This window comes from Lactuca saligna, chromosome 9 (assembly GCF_052625555.1).
Source record: "Lactuca saligna cultivar CGN05327 chromosome 9, ASM5262555v1, whole genome shotgun sequence".
In the NCBI taxonomy this organism is placed as follows: Eukaryota; Viridiplantae; Streptophyta; class Magnoliopsida; order Asterales; family Asteraceae; genus Lactuca; species Lactuca saligna.
Genome location: NC_136425.1, coordinates 183,518,781 through 183,542,308, shown reverse-complemented (window position 1 = coordinate 183,542,308; position 23,528 = coordinate 183,518,781). Strand labels below are relative to the sequence as shown.

At 32.4% G+C, this 23,528-nt stretch overlaps 1 protein-coding gene across 2 annotated transcripts; it reads right to left on the bottom strand.

Annotated features, from left to right (window-relative positions):
- Positions 1-7,637: 7,637 nt before the first annotated feature.
- On the bottom strand, positions 7,638-18,586 carry LOC145018364 (putative sphingolipid transporter spinster homolog 2). 2 transcript variants are annotated; one of them, XM_078976261.1, is made up of 16 exons: positions 18,523-18,586; positions 18,052-18,182; positions 17,814-17,945; positions 17,625-17,726; positions 17,418-17,522; positions 17,241-17,316; positions 15,229-15,303; positions 11,613-11,715; positions 11,456-11,519; positions 11,285-11,376; positions 11,128-11,204; positions 10,863-10,976; positions 9,108-9,227; positions 8,165-8,293; positions 8,014-8,092; positions 7,638-7,933 (listed from the first exon to the last, which is right to left on the bottom strand). In XM_078976261.1, the coding sequence occupies exons 2-16, from the start codon at positions 18,108-18,110 to the stop codon at positions 7,821-7,823; spliced, it is 1,440 nt and encodes a 479-aa protein (XP_078832387.1). In that variant the 5' UTR covers positions 18,111-18,182; positions 18,523-18,586; the 3' UTR covers positions 7,638-7,820. The 2 variants fall into 2 exon arrangements, with proteins under 2 accessions (XP_078832387.1, XP_078832388.1); XM_078976262.1 differs by lacking the exon at positions 15,229-15,303.
- Positions 18,587-23,528: the final 4,942 nt, after the last annotated feature.

Genomic DNA, 23,528 nt, shown 5'->3' with positions numbered 1-23,528 from the left:
AGGAGGCTGATAACGGCTCAACCTCTAAGGCTTAAGGAGATTCTATTGGGTGTAAACCCTAAAGTTTAGGGTTTGATCTTTGATCGTCAAGTCGCCGAGTTGGGGCTCCCAACTCGTTGAGTTTGATCCTTAAACTTTGCAGCCAAATACTTTCGTACACGATGAGGTGGAGCTTCCCAGCTTGTCGAGTTCTAGTTCAATACCCTAAAGAATGTTGAAAATTGAATAATACTTGACCAAGCGTTACACAAAACCATTTTTTATATGTTCTCCGCGTTTAACACGGGTCGTAATCTAGTTATTAAATTTAATAAAGGTCTCTCTCTCTCTCTCTCTCTCTCTCTCTCTCTAACCCAGCTCCTCCGCGTAAACTAATGCGACGACCAATCAATCAACTCCCACAATCCATTTCCCTTTCCCTTTCCATCATTTTCTTACATCTTCAGATTTAAGAACCACCAAAGCATCTGAAGCCCTTGATTACTCATCCAACCTAAGCCCAAGGTTATCGGCAAGTGAGATGGTAGAGCAAGATTGATGATGGTGGTGAGATGGTTTCTTCCCCATTAACAGATAATAGTTTCTTTTCCCCCAAAACCCATTTTGATTCTGAAAGCTTAATGACAACTCCACCGGTCTCCAAGGCTTCCTCGCCTTCAACGTCACCGATGATGGTACGGCTACGATCTCGGTTTCCTTGTTCTCAAACGTCTCTCTGTTGACAACGGAAAAAAGTCAAAGCTCAGATTCACCATCTACCCATCTCTACAAGTCTCAACATCGGTAGTCGAGTACTACACAACATCTCTCAATGTCCTACTGGAATGGAAAGGTTGTGGCGACAACGGAGGTGCTTATATAAGGCAAGGGTTGTTTGCTTTGGATGCATATCTTTATCTCTGCCACCAAGAGCACCAACATCAGAAACCCATGTTCTTTTTATTTAACTTGAAGCCTACATTGAAGCTTATGTACATCGTCTCTTTGGTTGATATACACCTGAAAATTCGAAATAAGTAGGGTGGGATGAGACATGAATAGTGATGAAAAGTACCTATGATTGATGAAAAGTACCTATGATTCTTGATTTCTAATTACCAATTTATAAGGAGAAAAGGATAGAAAAAGGCTCTGATTTTTATATCTCAATAATGGGAAAGAGTGGGTCTTGATTTTCCTAGTAGAAGGGTCGATAGTTCGATGGTTCATATCTTATATGGGTTTGTATTTGATGGAAATGCATTTGTTTACATTGTTTATTTATTGAGTTGGCTTTTGATTGCTTTTCATCCCTATCTCTTAGCAAATCGAACAAAGGTGGTGTGCGGTGATGTTGTAAAGTGTCGCCATTTTTTTTTCTAGTGTTACTATTTTTCCGGCGGAAAGCAGCCCCGAACTACCGTAACTTAGAGCTTCAATTGATTCTTTTTGGGCTGCTTGTTTTTTCATCGACCAGATTTCTCTTCGATTTGCATCAGATCTAAACCTAGAAACATGATAGATACACATGTAATTCCAATTAAAACCTAGAAAATCGATTATTTCCATGATTTCAGATACACATGTAATTCCAATTAAAACCTAGAAAATCGATTATTTCCATGATTTCAGACAACGATTGGGTTTGATTATGGATTTTAATGTTTTTGGGATGATGAATAAAGAAACTTAAGATGGTGATTGTACTCTTTGCATGAGAGAGAGAGTGAGAGACTCTTTTATTTTTTAACTAGGTTATAACCCGTGAAAACCACGAGCAGTATCATTAAAAAAATTATATAGACAAAAAATCAATAACTGCAAATAAATAAATAAATAAATAAAAATAATCATCAAATTCTCGATTGTAAGTAATCATGAATTAATTTGATAAGTAAAAATAAACATAATACTTTAATATATATATATTTTAAAAATAATTTTTTGTGTATAACATTCGAAGTTTTATTGGTCAAATTACTATCCTTATCTAAAATAAGATTTTTTTGGATTTTTATTATCCAAATTTAATTTTCTAATCTTTCTCCACATTAATATAATATATGTCCTCTTTTGGTTCTACAAATAAAAATAATGAACACAGTTAAATGTTATAATGAACTGTATCAAAAAAAATAATGAAAACTTAAAATGTACTAATTGAAAAATATGAAGATTGTTTTTTATTTTAATTTTTTATTTGATCGATTAAGTATTAGTTTTGTTTATTATAAATTTATAGGACATGCATAATTCTTTAAAAACATGCAGTAAAGATAAAAAAAAATAAAAAAATAAACGGAGACTATCATCATTCTTCCTGTTAAAAACATGGGTACTTGATGAATTTTGAGGTAATGATGTAATATAATTATTTTTTAATTTTCTACTATTCAAATATAATTTTATAACTTTTGTCATTTTTTATAATGAGTATAATCATATTTTTCTATGAATAACATTAAGTATGTGTAAAGCAATATTAATCCGTAAACATGTTAGAAAATAGGAACAAATAACATTAAAAATATCTAAAACATATTATAAAGCCGATGATAGGATCCATAAATTTGGGAAAATGACTCTTGAGGGTAATTAACTTTTCCGTTTGTACTCATTTGGTCTCTTTCCTTTTTTTTTTGTACTAAATATACCATCGAACTTGTTGTTTGTGTTCACCATAGCCCTTTTGACCGAATTTTGACCTGTGATAGCCGATCAAAGGGTTATGATGAACACAAACAACAAGTTCGATGGTATATTGAATACAAAAAAAAAGTAAAGGGACCAAATGAGAACAAATGCAACAGTTGGTTATCCTCCTGATTCATTTTTCGTTTACTCGTTTACAGCAAATCCCACGTCATTTCCTACTGATATTAATGACTATGAGATTCATTCTTGCTTATCTTCAGAACATAACTCACGAAAGGACATTATTCATGCATGTACAACTTTGTAATGTACTTGAATATTTATTAGGGGAATCTTGACTATGCAGATGCATTTCATGACTACATTTATATTTCCAAACAAATGATTTATCGTATCATGGATTCTAGACAAGTCTACAAACGAGTGGAATCACAAGTGCTGTGATTTTTGAGTTTACTTAGCTTTAAGATCGAACTCATGGGATAAGATACAACATCAATATGTACAATATCATGCTGCTTTTGTAGACACGTCACCATAATATTATACATATTGATGTTGTATCTTATCCCATGAGTTCGATCTTAAAACTAAGTAAACTAAAAAATCATAGCACTTGTGATTCCACTCGTTTGTAGACTTGTCTAGAACCCATGATATGATAAATCATTTGATTGGAAATGTAAATGTAGTTATGAAATACGCCTGCTTAGTTAAGATTCCCCTAATAAATATTCAAGTACATTACAAAGTTGCACATGCATGAATAATGTCCTTTCGTAGGTTATGTTTTGAAGAGAAGCAAAAATGAATCTCATAAAGTTATTAATATCAGTAGGAGATGACATGGGATTTGCTGTAAATGAGTAAAGGGAAAATGAATCAGGAGGGTAACCAACTGTTGCATTTATTCTCATTTGGTCCCTTTACTTTTTTTTTTGTACTCAATATACCATCGAACTTGTTGTTTGTGTTCACCATAACCCTTTGACCGGCTATCACAGGTCAAAAGTCGGTCAAAAGGGTTATGGTGAACACAAACAACAAGTTTAATGGTATATTGAATACAAAAAAAGGAAAGGGGTCAAATGAGTACAAATGCAAAAGTTAATTACCCTCAAGAGTCATTTTCCCCATAAATTTTTATCACGTACAATGTCATGTGCGGTTTGGTGTGTCACGTAATTTTGTATATATTTATAAAAATAGAATTATAGGTTAATTTTATATGGATTTAAGGTAGCTATATATGACATATAATTAATAATATTAACAAAAGTTAAACTTAAATTAAAAGTATTAGAAAATTCCATTTTAAAAAGTTTACCTTATACATGATTTTTTTTTGTTTTGAACTCAAACAAAAGCTTCAACATAATAAGATACTTTAATACATATCCGTTGAAAATAATTTTTTATACGCATATATATATATATCTGTGTGTGTGTGTGTGAAATATCAATCATCAATTTAAGGACGACATCTTGAACATTTTAAAGGGAAAATGACTCTTGAGGGTAATTAACTTTTGCGTTTGTACTTATTTTGTCCCTTTTTTTGTATTCAATATACCATTGAACTTGTTGTTTGTGTTCACCATAACCCTTTTGACCGACTTTTGACTTGTGATTGCCGGTCAAAGGGTAATGGTGAACACAAACAACAAGTTCGATGGTATATTGAGTACAAAAAAAGGAAAGGTACCAAATGAGAACAAACTCAACAGTTGGTTACCATCCTGATTCATTTTCCCTTACTCATTTACAGCAAATCCCACGTCAACTCCTACTGATATTAATGACTTTATGAGATTCATTATTGCTTCTATTTAAAACATAACCCACGGAAAAGCACTATTCATACATGTACAACTTTGTAATGCATTTGAATATTTATTAGGGGGATCTTGACTAAGCAGAAGCATTTCATGACTGCATTTACATTTCCAATCGAATGATTTATCGTATCATGGATTATAGACAAGTCTACAAACGAGTGGAATCACAAGTGTTGTGATTTTTGAGTTTACTTAGCTTTAAGATCGAATTCATGGGATGAGATACAACATCAATATGTACGATATCATGCTGCTTTTGCAGACACATCACCATAATATACCTTGACGTAAACGTTTTTGCTGATAAATATACCTTTCATACACAATCATATCCTTTTGAAGAGAGGTGTTGACAGCTAACCACAGTAAGCATATCATAGGCCATGGATTCTAGATAAGTCTACAAACGAGTGGAATCACAAGTGTTGTGATTTTTGAGTTTACTTAGCTTTAAGATCGAATTCATGGGATGAGATACAACATCAATATGTACAATATCATGCTTCTTTTGCAGACACAACACCATAATATACCTTGAGGTAAACGTTTTTGCTGATAAATATACCTTTCATACACAATCATATCCTTTTGAAGGGAGGTGTTGACAGCTAACCACAATAAGCATAGCATAGGCCATGTTTTAACGAAGTTACCCCTCTGAAACACTCTTCATATACGTTATAGTCAAAGAAGGTTGAAGTCTTTGATAATTTTACAACTTTAATTTCATTTAACTTTTCGAGGAAAATAACTCAGGATGGTAACCAACTGTTGAGTTTGTTATCATTTGGTCCCTTTCCTTTTTTTTTTGTACTCAATATACCATCAAACTTGTTGTTTATGTTCACCATAACCCTTCGACCGACTATCATAGGTCAAAAGCCGGTCAAAAGGATTATGGTGAACACAAACAACAAGTTCAATGGTATATTGAATATGAAAAAAAGAAAATGGACCAAATGAATACAAACGCAAAAGTTAATTACCCTCAAGAGTCATTTTCCCCATTTGAAATAGCCCAAATTTCCTAATTTAGTCCATCGCTTTTGTCCTTTTCTCACCTAATTAGTTTTAATTAGGTCAAATAATGAAAACTTTGTTTGACCCTTCACAATTTTATGGCCAATTAGACATCACCCCAAAACCACCCATCTGGTTCTTCTTTATTCAATCCTTTTCTCCTTTCTCTTTTTCATTTCTTCTCACCACCATTAATATACTTTTATATACCCACAACCTATCCTCTATTGAAGAACATCGAAAATATAGATGCGCCGGTGAATACATGATTTTCAAAACAAAATAAAGACTAAGTCCAGTACCTGATCAGAAGAATTTTTTTAGTAATAAATTAATATTAAATAATCATGTAACGTAATGTTTTAAAACAACCACAAAAGTACAATGGTATAATTGCGAATGTTAGCAAGAGATCTTTGCTTTGTGATAACTTTATTAATTGATTCAAAATCCACAAAAAAGAAACTAAAAACATTTCCCAGAAAATTAAGAAAAATTTTTTAACTTCTATTTCCCTTAAGAATGTAATTTTCTGTTGAAAATCACATAAGGCAGTCTTTTTTTGGGCCTAGAGTATGTCTTGTAATAGAAAGGGTACTAATTTCATATATTTACATGTTTGAAATTTTTTTAAAGTAGAATGCTATATTTGATAGAAATTAAAACTGTAAAGTACATTGCTATATTAGGGTAGAGAAAAAATGGAAAAAAAAATCCATTTTATTTAAACATAAAGTATAAACAATAGAAAAAAAACAATATTTTATTTTACTTAAATGGAACATATAGAGCATTACAATTTACCCTTTTATTTAAAGAGAATATATACAAAGCATGAAAAATTACAGTTTTACCCTTTGAGAGGTTACCCTTGTGATTGTTATAAAGTACAACGGTAGGAAAAGATTGTTTTTGAAGCTACATTGCTATATTTATAGTTTATTTTTGTAGAAAAGTATTTCACCAATAAAAGACTGCATAGTAGTTTAAGAAATATGTCAGCAATATGATTTATTTATTAAAATATGATTTTTAGGTGTTTCTAGTACGTATAGTTGAAATACAACATTTCATAACATGAAATGGTTACACGCATTACGTAAAATTACAATTTCAGAATGATTAACAACTAATACTTTACATAAATTCAAACAGGAAGAAGAATCATTAGATGATTACGCATGCACAAACAACTAACAATGGTATAAATCGAAACAGATCATTGTTAGTGTTGATTGATGATGTATTAACCTAATTTTCTTTGATGTATCTTCTGCAGAAATCCTGATTATTGACGATGTGAAAGCAATTTTTTCTGAATTTTAATGAAGGAGTCATGGTTTTCTTATGAAGTTTAAATGAAGAATTAGCTATATAATAGGTAGTTTTAGGTATTTACCATGATAAAATCCCATATTTTATGGCCCAGATTTTATGGGATAAATTAGAAACCGACATATTTAATTGCAATTTTGTATTGGTATAAAAAACATATCGAAAATAAATTAGGATATGGTTATTTTTTTCAAAATTTGAAAAACAATTGATTTACTTGTGAGGTGTTGGACGTTTTTTATGAATAATAGCTTGGAATTATGACATGTGGCAAATCAACATCTTAGAATATGACAAGTGGCATAGTAAGGTTTTGTTTATTACAGAAGGTAGATTATTAAAATAAATAAATAAGTATTAGATTTAAAATAAATGAAAGAAAAAGAGAAAATAAATACGCCAAGATTATTACAGTCATTTGAATATTCAGAGACACTAAATATTCAACGAAACGAGTTCAAAATGACCACCGATCTAAAAAAAACAATTGAAATTTAGATCAAAATTGAAAAAAATAAAAAAATAAAAAATAAAAAATACATATCGTAGAGACCACGATGTAGTCTTGTCATTTCATATGTATATTAAGATTTAGAAAATCTCACAAATGATAATTAACATTTCTCTTTAATGGACGTTATATATAATGACTATTTGCATGCCAATTTTTGTCGAAAAGATCACTAATACAAAAAGAGTTCCAAAAAAAAACCGTTTAAAAGGAATATTTTAAACCCAAAAAAAAATCCTTCATGATATTTGTCTAAATATAATCCCGTTTTAAGATTTGTTGATGAAAGTAGCCGCATTTTATTAGAGCTATAAATATTAATCACTCTTTTAAATATCTTAAATACATATTTCCTTAGTCTATGACCAAGTAGCTTTTCATCTTTATTGGTATAAAAAACAGAGAAAAAACTATAGATATTTTATATATCCGGTATTAGTATATCACGTGTCAACTCCATTAATCTTTTCATCTTTCCTTTTTCATAATAAAGCAGAAGTAATATCTCCATTAGCCACCTCAGATTCAAGCAAATGTGACATATCTGGCTGCTCGCTATCTTCTTCATATCTATCGACACTATGAAGAAAGATACCTGTAAAAAACAAACATACCACATCAAAAGAAAAAGTCGATCTTCATTTCATTTGTACAAAAAGATGAAAATGCTCTTACCTATAAACCATATTCCGGCTGCCAAAAACAATATTGACGTTGAGATCAAAATAGATGTCCTCCAGTTATCAACTTTGTCCTGTGTCACACATAAAATAATCGTTGATTAATTCAAAATGAAGAATAATAAATAAATAGGTAATTTTCAAACCTGTAGGATTCCAAAAAGTGGGGGGGAGGGCACGTCACCAAAGATGTGAATTGACACAGTAGATATTGCCATTGCTAATGGTCGTAAACTTGGTTTAACAGAATTGAGACACACAAGATTCACCGGACCCTGTTATTATTTTTTTATTTGTGTTTTTATCAGAATCTAAAGAATATTACTGTGATACATGCATGATACATGATAATATTCCAATGGCTAAACGCAAGAAATTGCAATATATTTTTTTTATTACAACATTGTACTTTTAACTTTTTCTTCTTAAAGCGTTGTATTTTGAAAAATCCACCTAATCAAGGGATTGTGTTTTCAATATCTTTTTTTCATAATAGAACATTATACTTTGATAAACAACCTTCCAATCTCCTAGATTCTTTGAATGTTAGTTCTAGTATTAGGAGCCATGTTGATTGCTCTGATACCACTTTGCTATCATCTCCCTAAATCAACAAGTGTAATCACGAATTGAATTGAAAAAACAAGAACATATTGATATTCAAATGTTTGTTAATGATTGAAAGTATAAGTCTAGCTGTTCGAGAAGCCAAGGATCTCCTACAAGAGAATAACTCTCAAATAACCGAAACGATAACCCACAACTATCATGCTCCAACTTTGAAAACAAAACTTGTATTACTAAATTACTTAATAACCCTTTAACTCAGGAGCTTATTCTTTAGGCATCTTTCTTGTTTTACCCCTTCATTTATAAGTGAACTGCAACGGTGGCTTAAAAATATAGCAATAAATTTTTTTTTTTTTTTTCTATGGATGATCTTACTATAAATAGTTGTTTTTCAAAGTACAATGTAGCAAAAGGAAGAAATGAAAATGGGATGCTATAAGAAACAAATGAATGAAAGTACATTATTATTACTTGCATTGAACACTAATTCAAATACGTAACAAGTTAATTTCAATTTACCTGACTGGCATCAACAAGAATCTCCCCAATTAAAATGAGAACCAAGAAAACGTATATGTTGCTGAAACAAAAGGCACTAAAGCAAAATATTGCTCCAAAAAATATTGCTATGGAAAGTAACTGCAAAAGGTATATATATATATATATATATATATATATATATATATATATATATATATATATATATATATATATCAATCAACCAATATAAACCACAAATTTTCCTTCGTATGTTTCTTGGGTGGGACAAAATTTGTCTTAGTCTCAAAACACAGGACAACATATTTTGTTATGACATGTTATGTACTTGAAATATTATTAACAGTAAATTACATGAATCATCCCTCATACATGTACCAAATGACATGTTTAGCTTATATTTTCAAAAATTAACTTGGATCGTCCCTAATATGTTTAAAAGTTGTGTGCTTCATCCTTAATATCGTTAGTCGTTTATTTTTCCAATAAGTGACCGAAACGTCTAAGGCATTTTAATCTTTTAACTTTAAAAGAAAGACAATAAAAAAAAATAAAAAAATAACCCTAACTCTATTGACTCTCTCATCTCCCACGTTAGACCACATGGTATGTATGGGAAACATCTTTCATTTTTTGAGTGTCACATTACCTTTCACTTAATCTCCTTTCCCTGAAAGCTCACTCTCTTTTCCCTCACCAACAAAGATAGGAAATTGTCACTTTTCACTACCTTTCACTTTTATTTTTATTTTTAAATAAAAATAATTGATTTTTAAGATTTATATTTAAAAAAGTAAATATAATTTTTTTAAATGATTAACAAACACAAAAATTAATTAAACTAAAAATACTTCATCAATTAAAATAAAAAATACATAAAAACAAAGTAAGAATAAAAAAACCTAGAAAACAACCAAGATTTAAGAAAACATAACCTAGATTTATATATATATATATATATATATATATATATATATATATATATATATATATATATATATGGGAAAAAAATTTCATAATCTTTTTTTTCTTCTTCAAAACTAGCTCGAAGGCCAGTCCCAAAAGATAATCGATGTCTTCAGTTTTTTCACCCCACCACTATGTTAATGATGGATTCAGATTCAATGGGTTTCAACAATAAAAAATCAAACCCACTTTTTCTTCTTGGTTTCAGTCTAATAGTTTTAATGGTGGAATATAGGTTTTAGTTTCAATTTGTGTGGACTTCAAAAATCAAAACCTAATCGAGTTTTTCTTTACGAACATGTGTTCTTTTATCTTTCTTCCAGTGATTTATGGTTATTGGTCTTTATTAGGGCATTGATATCACTTGATTTCTTGTATGTATTAATCATATCTGGAAAATTTCTTATTTTGTTACTATAGATTTATGAAATGGAGGGAATGTTAGAAATGAAAATGAAATAAAATCTTGCTTTCTTCAAGAACAAGAACTTCAAAAAATGGAAATTGAACGAGTTGGGGTTTGTAACAAGATTTGGTTCCTTGGTTGTGGGGGTGGCGTGTTATGGTTTAAATTAGTTTTTATTTTTTTTTTAAATAATTTTTCTGTAAAAATAAGGGTAAATATGTCAATTTACCATGGTTTAACAACAAAAACTTAACATCATTAACAACATAACCAAATGTACAGCTTTTAAACATACTGGATGGTCCGAGTTAATTTTTAAAAATAATATTGAATGTGCATTTTGACACCTGCACGAGGGACGATTTGTGTAATTTACTCTATTATTAATAAATATAAATATGTACCTTAAAAGCATTGGGGATTGTGGAATTTATGCGATCCAAAATAAGACTTCCTCCTATTGTCCCCACAATTCCACCAACACTTATGATTCCTCCAAATAATAAATCAATATTGTCCTGTAAAATATGAAAAATCCAAATGTGGGAAGCCAATATATATATATATATATATATATATATATATATATATATATATATATATATATATATATATATATATATATATTTCTTGCATACTAATTTTGGTTTCTATATAAAACGTTGTTACCACTTGGTATATGTTATAACCAACTTTTAGGCCCCAATATGAATATACACCAAAGACGAAATTATACACTATGTAACCTATAAATCCATTAAAAATTAGAAGATCAACAAATAATAAATTAAGTGAACAATAGTTGAGATTGAAGAATATTAATCACCTAGAACATTTACAACATATACTTTCTCACTCAAAAGAGCCTTCATATCTTGCCCAAATCTTGATAACTGATTTAATGTATATGAAACATAGCTGAAAAAAATTCCGGTGTAAATAATATAAAATGGGTTTTACAGATGAAACTTTTATACAATATTGTTGTGTGAAAGACCTGTAATCTTTCTTTGAGAACTCTTCATTTAAGAACCATGGGATGATTTTTGCATTTGACATGCCTACATGAACATCGAACTTGTTAAAGTATATTGAAAAAAGGTGTTATCTTAATGTTAATAAAATACTAATTTAATAGAAATTGTTAAATGTACCTTTCATTTGCAAAGGTTTCATTACATAACCCAAAATAGCAAATGGAAGCATTAGAATTGCTTCGCCAAAAAATGCATAGCGCCAACCTAAACCACTTCCAACCTATAAATCAGAAAACATAACCGAATACGTATGACATTCATTGGAATGAGACTGATGTGAATGGAAAAAAAAATAGTCTTATGTCCCAACCAAAAAGATTTGACAAGATAGGACACAACTTGTGTTTGTAAAAAAATATTTTTATGAAAGACTTGAACCTTATATATATATATATATATATATATATATATATATATATATATATATATATATATATATATATATATATATATATATATATATATATATATATATATGTGTGTGTGTGTGTGTGTGTGCATTTTCTAGATTCATGACCCACTTCTTGTGGGACTTCTTGTGGGGGATGGATTTATAAGAATCCTAACAACATGATTGAAGTCTAATGTTAAAATGAATAAAGACAAGTTTATCCGCTCTCTTGACATTTAAACGATTTCACTGGACACTATGGATATAGAAGTATGTACTCCAATTTCTCTGTGCTGAAGAGCTATTAATCAGTTGGTAGAGTACTTTATTGCTACTTCTTCCAATTTTGAAGTCTCTGATCCATATGTAGCCCACCAATCAACTTCATCCATTGTCACGACATCGGCTTGCGTTGTGGCTTTAGAGTAGATTCCTTTTTCATATGAAATTTCGCAAATTATTCTCGTAACATCCTTTCTTCTTTAATTTCTGCAATCCTATGAAACACTTCCATAAGACTGACTACAATCTTTATGTTTTGGTTAGGAGCTTTTCTTTCCATGTCACCGGGTGCCAACTTCTCTAGGTAGTAATTATCATAAAATTTAGGACTTAAAACAATCCCCACACAATAAAGTGGGATCGGCATCTTTTCCATCTAGCCACAACAATATTTCCAACTTGAGGGTAATAACTTGAATATTTATTTCCAACATATTATCTTTGAGTTCACCTAGCATGTTGTCCATTCTTTTATGTTGTCCATTCTTTCATATATTTCTCCCATTTTGGGACCTTCACCATCACAAAACTTAATTAGCAAAATATGGGGTTTTTGTAATAGCCAAAATATTCTCACCATCTTTAGAAAACTCGTAATCCTTAATTGTATCAGTGACCTTTGCCCAACTATTCGAATATTTTCGTTCCCATTTTTTACCCATTCCCGCCAAGAATTGAGGATGATAGTCATGCAAAGGGCCTTCCTATAATTCAATAACATGTCTTCGCAACCTTCAATAACTCCAATATTGAGTTTTCTCTAAAAAAAATGTAAGCCATGGGTGTAGTTAAGAAAATACTTGATAATTTCCTTACCTTACTTATATGTTGAGGTTAGCTAATAAAATTTGATAGCCAAGTCTTTAAAGATCATATTCACAGTGTGCACACAAAAAGGAACCAAAAATATATATGTATACCTTCTTGATTTCCCACCCAACCGTTTTGCAATTAGTTGTGTTGTTTGTTACAACGTGTAACGCATTGCTTGGTCCAATGCTATTAGTGGCTCCAAGAAGAAACTTAGAAATTACAACCCCTTTTTTTTCACCCCGTAGAAGTCTTCCGAGTACATAAACATTACACCATGCAAATTAAGCACAAGAAAATTGATAGAGGGTTGTGTAACATTACACCACCAATTTGATACGATTGAGACTCCTTGTGCATATCATGTGTCTTTAACCGGAGCTCTTTCTCAACATCTTTAACACATTCATCAGATAATAAGGTTCTTGCTTTTACACATGATGGGGGGTTTGTATCCATCTGGTGTATTCTTGATGGCACTAACCATTTCTAGAAATTGCAAGTTAGGTGACATATTGAAAAGGAATTCCATTAGTACACAATCCTCGAATCATCATCAAGTCCATCGTGTTTCTCTCTAATATGCCAAAAGATTCTTCTATGTGTTTCCTAAAGGATAATTTTTTTAGCGAGTACTAAATTCTTCAAACACTTTGAGAGAGCAAAATTTCCTGCTTCTTTTACATTCTTCAAAAGTCTTTCATGCCTTTCTTGATCTCTAATCATGGTTAAGCATCTTCTAATGTCAAAAAGTGCACAATTTTGGTGTAAGAGCTTGTAAACTTCCCTTTACAGTGATTACAAACAATGCAGTTATCGCGGTCAAAATTCAAATAACGATCACCGGCTACTATTTGAAATCGTGGTGATCAATGTCATCAAAATCACAATCTTGATCGTAAGAAAGTAAGATACTAGGTATGAAAAATGACCCATATCGCATACAAATCGTATTTAGGGTAGGATCGCAGGTATGATCGTAGGATCGGGATCCGATCCGATCCTACCTTCCCTTGACTTTTTTTATGCAAATGAAAAAATGGATTTACAACTTCATATATTTTATCCTTTACCAATTTATCGTTTATCATTTTGTATTGTAAGTTGTAACTAAAGTTTTGAAGTTTTTATAGTTTTTGAACAGAAAACTAAATGTTTGAAAATAATTAGTTAAACTTATGTTTTATTTTGTAGGGTCTTAGGATCCCGATCCTAATCTTTCAAACCCAAAAACGATCGTACCTAGGATCCTGATTTTGACAACTTTAGCGGTGCGGTTGTATATCGTGTTTTTATGTATAATTTATATTATATATTTATATATAATTTATATATTAGAGTACTAATACTAATTATATTATATAGAACCAATATCATTAAAAGTCATAAAAATAAAAATAAAACATAAAGCATAAATACATAATATTCTAATATAGTAATATGGAAATTAGTCATGCATTCTAATTAAAAGAGGAGAATTTGTGTGCTTTCTAATTAGGTTTGCATTTTGATATCTGGGCAATTGGGTTATTTAAACAAAATCAATATATTCGGTTGAGCTAGTTAAAAATAGAAAGAACATAATTATATTTAAATAGCCCATAGATGCATTTTTCTTTGTCAAGTAGCGCAAGATGGACTAAATTGTAAAGGAAGTGATTCGTACACAACAATTTTTCTCCACATACAACAATTGGTGCTTTAAAATGTTGTATTGTACAACTCTGTAAAACATAAATTGTTGTGTGTGGCGAAAATCTGTTGTGTATAGGGGAGGACGCAGGATTCACATGCAGGATTTCACAGTAGGGGTTGCACGAGAAAGTCAGGGGTTGCACGATAGTAGAAAAAGTAAAATTTTTAAAAATTTCGAAAAATTTTCAATTGCGGCCGGAAAAGTTAGGAGTTGCCGGTGCCACCGGTGACCCCACCTAAATCTGCCCCTGGTTGTGTACAAATCACTTCCTAAATTGTAATATCGCCTGTTGCACCACTATTGCATTGACGGAAAGAACAGTGGATCACGATAACAACGCCACCACTATTTGGGAAATCACTGTCATACACCTCTATGAAACATTATAGTACCACTATTTCGTAAGAGACACAGTCCGCGATTTCCCGCCGAGAATGAAATCTCAGCTGGAACGTGAAAAAAGGACGTCCTGAACACCGAATTAGAGGCGTTTGGGACGAATTAGGTAACTATGCTAGAAAGCTTGTTTTATCTTATCTTATATGGTGGCATACCAATCCACCATAGACATCACCAATAGCAACTCCAGCAGGTACGCTAATATGGAATATTCCCAGCCACAAGGTTCTCTATAAAACAAAATGGATGTAAGTTTGGTTGTTGCAACTATAAATTAAAATAATAATAATAATAATAATAATACTCAGTCCCAAAATTATTATCCACAGACAAGAAACAGATTAACGAAACATTAATTACAACTAACTTTATGCAATAAAATAACAGTTTTGTTTTTACTTTGCATTTAATGTTCTATTAACTGTTTAGTTGGTTAAGTACTAATGAGAGAATATTTTGATAAAAATATTATTTATTTTTAGAAATGAAGTATTATTTTGAAACAAACAAAAAATGAAAAACGAACTATAATTTTGGGACGGAGGGAGTAATAAGTTAATGTCTTTGGGAAATTTTTTAATAAACTCCTAAATTTTATTTTTTCAATAGAAAAGTCCCGACTTTTAAACTTTTTGACATGTTCAGCATGTCATGAAACTAGATTGTTAATTTTTCCAAAATAATGACACTTTTCTGCAGATTTCGTCAATATTTGTATATAATGTATAAACGTATTTTTTTACGTATTTATATCTATTTTTACGTGTGTGTGTCTATATATATATATATATATATATATATATATATATATATATATATATATATATATATATATATATATATATATATATATGTATGTATGTATGTATTTTTACGTATATTAAATGTATAACCCTATCTATATCTATTTTTAACCATTTTACATATTTTTATGTACTTTTGCATGCTATTTTTTTTGTATTATATATTTATATGCATTTTTACATATTTATGTATTTTTTTAAGTTTTTTATATAGATGTTTATGTATTTTAAATGTATAAACATATTTTTTACGTATTTATATATATTTTTAAGTATTTTACATAGTTTTTTTATGTAGGAAAACAATCTAGACATACTCTAAGAAACTGTACGAATCGGATGAAACGGTGAAGATGACTTGAGGTAGAAAAATACATAAATATGTAAAAAAAATGTAGTTATACATTTAAAATACATAAAAATACAAAAACATCTATATAAAAAACTTAAAAATATATATATAAATACATATAAATACGTAATACATAAATAAAACATACTATAGAAATACATAAAAATATGTAAAATACTTAAAAATACTTATAAATATGTAAAAAAATGCATTTATTCATATAATATACATAAAAATACATAAACATCAATATAAAAATCTTAAAAAATACATAAATACGTAATACATAAAAAAAATAACACAAAAAAATAAATAAAAAATATGTAACACCCTTAAAAATACATATAAATACGTAAAAGTATGTTTAAAATTTTAAAATACATAAAAAATGTAACCAATTATATAAAAAAGTGTTAAAAAATTCCTTAAATACGTATATATATATATATATATATATATATATATATATGTATATATATATATATATATAAGTCCGTAATACATAAAAAATAACACATAAAAATACATAAAAAAATATGTGTAATACTTAAAAAATACATATATAAATATGTAAAAAAATACGTTTATACATTTAAAATACATATATAAGTAAAAAATACGTTTATATATTTAAAATACATAAAAATACGTAAACATATATATACAAAAACTAAAAAAGTACAAAAATACGTAAAAGTAGATATAAATATGTAAAAAATATGTTTATATATTATATATAAGTTTTGACGAAATTTGATCATTATTTTTGGAAAAATTAAGGATTTCGTCTCATTACCTGCTGAACAAGTCAAAAATGGCTCAAGTGAATAAACTAGTCGGTTTCTTGGGCTTTTTTAATCAAAAAAGTTAAAAAGTCGAGATTTTTCTATTTTTAAAATTTAGGATTTTATTAAAAACTTTTCCTAAAAGTGTGAAACTTTTCTGGAGATTTCCCTAAATTAGAAACACAAAACATATAAATGTGTGGGAATTAGCAAGTAACAAAGAGAACCTGAGATACTGGAGCATTCTCAACAATCAATGGAGCTGCAAGACCTATATAAGAGGCTTCACCAACACCAACTAACCTGAAAACAACAATATTTCAGTTACACCAAAAAAAAAAAAAAAAAAAAAATCAAATTTATGAAGGTTGATGGTGTTTGAAAGGGTAAAATGGTAAACTTACATTCGACAGATAGTGATCGACCAAAAATCAACCGAAAACCCACAACCAATTGTAGCAAGTGTCCACACCGACAATCCAACTCCAATAAGTCTAAAAGGATTAATGCTGTGCTCATATACACAAAATAAATAAATAAAAATTAGAAAAAATAAAATAAAAATCAATCATGTGACACATTAGCTAATGATTCAGAAACACAGAAACTACCTTTTGGCTAAGGATGCAAATATTGGAGATGCAATAAGAAGTCCAACCATGAAAGCAGAAGCTAGAATACCATCTTTAAAATTGCTTAGATCGAAATCACCCCTTTTGACAAAAAAAAAAAAAAAAAAAAAAAAAAAAAAGTATAAAGAACATATGACGACTAATGATGTTATAAAGATAACGACTTACTGAATTCCGCTACCATCTGAACACACATTAATCTCTGAACAAGTTCTAGGGCTCCCATTTACACCATTAGTGGAAATTGCTCCTCGATCTATATAATTTATCATGTTGATCGCACAGAAAAACACAAGCAACCTGTGCATTGTGTGAATTCCCACGTTAGTTAGCTGGATTTTGTTTTTTTATCTAATCAAGAAGTGAAAAGGGGAAAAGAGATGAAACATGATGAATGTACGTGTACCTTTTGGGAGTGAACCAAGAAGGAGCAGACTCAGGTAATGGAGTTGGATCTATTGCCATTTTTTCCTTCGTCTCTGTATCAGTGTGAGACAAGGGCTTGAAATTTCTTGATCTTCAAGTCCCGTGTTAAACCTTCATTCATGTACGATAATTTTTTTATAAGTTCATAGATACAGTAATAATGGAAAATGTAAGTTTTTCGTCTGATTCTATGTATGATTCCTTCTCCACATCACATCTATATCCAAAACCTAAAGATAATTTCTGCGAAACCCTTTTTTCCCACCATAGAAATCCCGAATAAAAGTCTTCGTTTCGGTAATTAAGGTAGAGACCCGAAATTAATAATCATCAATCCGACTTGAGGAAACACACGTTGATGAATTTAATACAAAAGAAAAACTGGAAATTTGGCGGCTGCTAAAGCAAGTACTTGGATTTGCCTGAAGAAAAAAAGCTCGACTGAACTTACAGGAAGGCTGTGACGGCCGACCGAGACGGTGATAGGTGGCGGGAGACTTCGAATCTGATCAATGTATTTTGAATATGCGGCATGTATGTGTGTAACAGCTTTTTATAGGTAAGGGTAAATTACAAGAATGGTCCATATGGTTTGGCTAATATGTACGCGTGGTCCTTAAATGTTTTTGTAACTCGGAACATCCATGGTCTTGGTCCCTAAATGACTTAAAATGACAATACTACCCTTCATATATTTTTATGTGTTTATTAAGAAAAAATATTTAATAATATGTATGGATCTAATCCATTCCCTTATCGTTTCCTTCGTTGCCCCTAACCAATCACATTCACTTCACTGCACTTTCTCACAATTACAATAGAGGTAAGATTTTTATGGTGTTTTACCATTCAAACCGATAAGAGAAATAAAAATGTTGTGTGATGATTGTTTAGTAGTGTAACGGTAGTCTGGTGGTGTGGTGGCGGGAACGATGGTGCCATTGTTCGTATTTTTAGGCTTTCCTTGAACTTTAAGGTTCGACTTGACAAACATAAACTATTTTATTTTTTAAGTTTATTGCAATTAGTGTTTTGTAATATCATAAAAGTAGTTTATTGTATCTTATATGCTATCATTTTAATAAGTTACTTGAGATAACTAGTTTATAGGTTGTTCATTATAAACACGTGTATGAGATGCCACCTCATCACAACACATTCCACCAATACTATTCTGCCGCCTGAGGCGGCGTTCACACATGGAATCCTTCGTCAAGAGAGACACGGAGAGAGAAAGAGAGGAGGAAGAGGAAAAATAGAGAATTCCTTCCCTCTCATCATTTGTAGTCTTCACCACCCATATATGATAGCCTAAAGGCTAGTTTTTCAGTTAATGTGTTAAACACAATATAAATAATATTTTATAATTTTCTTCACTCGTATAAACCTCATTCAGGTTAATTAATATAGGTCAAGATTCCATACTTATGGTGGTAAGATATTATTAAATTAAAGATCCAACTTATTTATATTGTAAATAAATATTAATCTGAATTACCAAGACTCTTTAATGACCGAGAATTGACAATTGACACGGTAAATAAACATAAAAACACATAATGAAAAGGGTTATGACTTGACAGTGTATTCTATGAACTAACTATAAATGTGTATTTAAATTGTTAATGTAGGTAAAAAAATATATTTTAAAATAGTAATATATAAATTTACATAAAAAAGTACAAGAGCAAAATATAAACATGTCATTGATACATTAATCCCTCAGGTATAATGTAACGATCGTTTTTCCTGAGGTATAAGTTGATTTAAATTCTCGAGTTTATTTTTGGGCTATAATAGATTTAGTTGAGAGTGGGCCTTTTGTTGGACCAAGATGTGTTCTGCCCATAAGCCGTACGCGGGGCGTAACGCGTGTATGCGGGGCGTAATGGGTTTAATGAATCGCGTGGAGGAGAGGCGTACGTGCAGCGTACCATAGGGTACGCCCATCGTAAGCGGTCGGTGGAAAAACCCTAATTTTAGGGTTTGAGATGTATTTAAACCCCATTATAGCCTCCCATTTGGCCTCCTCACTTGTCATTCACCCCAGAGAAACCCTAGTTTGTCCCCTTGCTCCTTGCTTGTATGTGTTTGACCTTTGAGCTTATTTTTGTGAAGAAGAAGAAGAAGAGAAGTGGAAGAAGGAGAACTTGAGTGCCTTGAGCTCATAGATTTGGGATCATTCCTTCATTTGGCATTCAAAAGAGGTATAAAGCTTTCAACTTTCCTTTTATAAGTTTAGATCTAGGAGTTTTGGAAGTTTGGACCTTTTTAGGTCCAAAGGAGGAACCTTTATCTAGCAACTTCGTTTTTGGAGCCTAGGATTGCTATCCTTGAAGCTCAAGTGTCCCCATAGCAGTAAAGTTTTGATCTTTGAGGCTTATTTGGAACCATGCATGAGATCTAGTTGGTTTTATGGAAGTAGAATGTTATTTGTGAGAGTTTGAGTCTTTATGAGACTTGTAAGCCATCAAGTAAGCAACTTTATGGCTTAAGTCATTGAATAAGCCTAGGATCTGGAATTGTAGCATCTGGATCGGATTATTAAGCACTTAATGAAAAGTTGGCTTAACCATGTTGTACGTTGGGCGTACAAGGAAGTACATGCCACGTACATACCACCAGCCAGTACGCTTAGCGTACCTTGGTGTACGCCCTACGTACGCCACCATTTTGGGCTTCGTGTGTTGGGCCTCGGTGTGGGCTAGGTTTTAGGCTTAGGGTCCTTGGGCCTTTATGGCCCATCAGAATTCGGATGCTAATGACCAAGTTTTGGTATTGGGCTTGAGTAAGGCCCAATAAAAGGATTTAGGACCAATATAGCAAATTGGGCCATTAGTGGGCCTATAATGGGGCCATAGATGGACTTAGAAGGAATTGAGATTTGGACCATGTTGTGTCCCACACCATAGTAGGGGGTAAAATGGTCATTTTACCCATAGAGGAATCCCTATTATGATTTAGTGTTTATTTCCCATTATAGCTTGGAAGCAGCCGTAGCAGCCGTCAGGGATGTCTTATTCAGGATTTCAGCAGTCAGCGTCACGAGGTGAGTTTCCTTCCAGTAGGAACGGGTTTAAGGCCACAATATCGGCCCGTTTAGTAGTAGTAGTTTCCAGACTTCGGTCCGATGCAGTTGTTAGTGTGTTTGATGCTTTCGTGGCTCATACAGGATTTATGTGTTATGTGTTATGGGCTACGGCCTGACATAGTATGCAGTATATGAGTTTATGACCATGTGTGTTATGCTAGTTGATATGTGTTTATGTTATGCTATGATCGGTTAGTTCCGGACTTCGGTCCGATGCAGTCAGTTTCGGACTTCGGTCCGATGCAGCTAGTTCCGGACATCGGTCCGATGCATGGGACAAGGTCCCAGCCAGTTCCGAACTATGGTTCGATGCAGTTTCCGGGCTTCGGCCCGATGCAGTGGGCAAGGCCCAGTACGTGTTATATGTTATTGTATGATATGTGGTAGTTTGGGGGAGGTCACTAAGCTTTGTGCTTACAGTTTTAGTTTTGGTTTCAGGTACTTCCGCAAGTAAAGGGAAGAGCTCGGGTTGATGGCATCGCACACACCACCGCTTCAGTTGTCCTGGGAGTTGTGTTCTTTAGTTTTTCATGGATGTGATTTGATACAACCTTGATACAACTTTCTATTGTTTAAGATATTGACGTATGAGTTTTACTTTATGATATTAATATGGTGTTTTTAGTAATTATTAAACAAAATTTTTGGGTCGTATTTTGGGATGTTACAAGTTGGTATCAGAGCCTTGGTTTGAGGGATTCAGGTACAGTTCCGAGTGTGTCTGAACTCAAACTAAGGAAACGGTAAAGATTTTCAAAAGAAAAATGTTTTCGAAAATGATTTTTGAAAAAGAACTTCGAAAGAAGAAGGGTTTTATAAAAGGAAAGGGGTGTGGTGTATGCGATCAACCGAGCTCAAGTAAGTACTCCCAAATTACCATACAAGTTATATTAGGATTATCTATTTCAGTTCCAGTAGAACAACATGCTAGAATAGGACTAAGGATCTAGGAGGATGCCTTATGTGCCTGCTATATGTGTTTCAGCTTTATGATAATTGCATGCTAGTTCTGAGTATACAACAGAATGATAGCCTATTTAGGTTATGCTTGATAATAGGAGCTTAGCATTGCATGCTAGTACAGTTTCCCATTAAAGAGGATAGAATTGCATTAGTAGTCTCGTATGTCTGAATGTTGCTTGCTTTGTGCTTTGTGGGACTCTAAGTGATGGGAGTTATCCATTAGGTGAATGCGTCATGTCACATGTGAACAGGGTTGGATAATCTTAGAGTGCTAGACTTAGCCCTATTACGCAACTCTTGTCTGAGTCTAACCGTTGTAGGGACGAGTTTTTTACTTGAAGGATTATCTGAGCCTCGCTGCATGTGATGGTATTCAGGTAACAGCTAGTTGGCATCACAAGGAGGCCTTCAACAATTGAGGACTGGATCGGGTATAGTCAAAGAATCCCCTAGGGCAAGTCTAGGATGGGAGTAGCAGAGATTATTAGCAGTATTAGTGACTTGGTGGAGTCAAGGCAAGTACTTGAGGAAAGTACAGATAGATGTGGAAGGTAGTATGGGCCCGTACTACTGGAAGCAGAGGATCCGTACTCGAATCAAGGAAAGCTGAGATAAGACCAGGAAACTTGTGAAAGTAGTGATTCCTTGAGAATTATTAGTGTTCCTGACGTTTATAATGTTGTGTTTCAGAATGGTGGTATTACGCCCTAGACCAGCAGTCGGTAGTTCAGGTGTCGGAGGGGGATCGAGATCAGGCCCAGAGGCCGGGTAGTTGGATGAGCAGACTAGGGAGTTTCTATCTTCAGAGATTACTCGCACCATACTTGAGCAGACTCCTATGATCTTCGGTTCGATCAAGGAGGGTATCTTAGAGATGATGGACGAGAGGTTGAGCACCTTCCGTGCTGAGGTGGCGGCCATGGTGGGGTTGCGCACGCTCACTTTCAGGGAGTTCCGGGCATGCGGGGCTTCGGATTATCACGGGGCACGGGACCCCATAGCGAGAACCAGATGGTTGGCGAACGTGGCCAACGCCTTCCGCACTAGCAGATGTCCTGAGGGGGACAAGGTCAGATTGGCGTCCTGTCTTCTGAAGGACAGGGCACGAGATTGGTGGGAGGAGATTGGTCATGCCATCGGGGATGACGCAGCCTTGGATGCCATGACTTGGGCAGACTTTACTACCAAATTCAGAGTTGAGTTTGCACCGGTTATAGAAGTGCAGCAGTTAGCACGCGAGTTTTAGGATCTTACCCAGACTACAGAGACAGTGGCGGAGATTACCGCCAAGTTCAGGATGAGGGCTCTTCTTGTTCCTCAGTACGTGGTTGGTGAGGAAATGAAGAAGGCTCGTTATCATGAGATGTTGCGGAGTGATATCCACCAGTTCGTGAGCCGGTCCA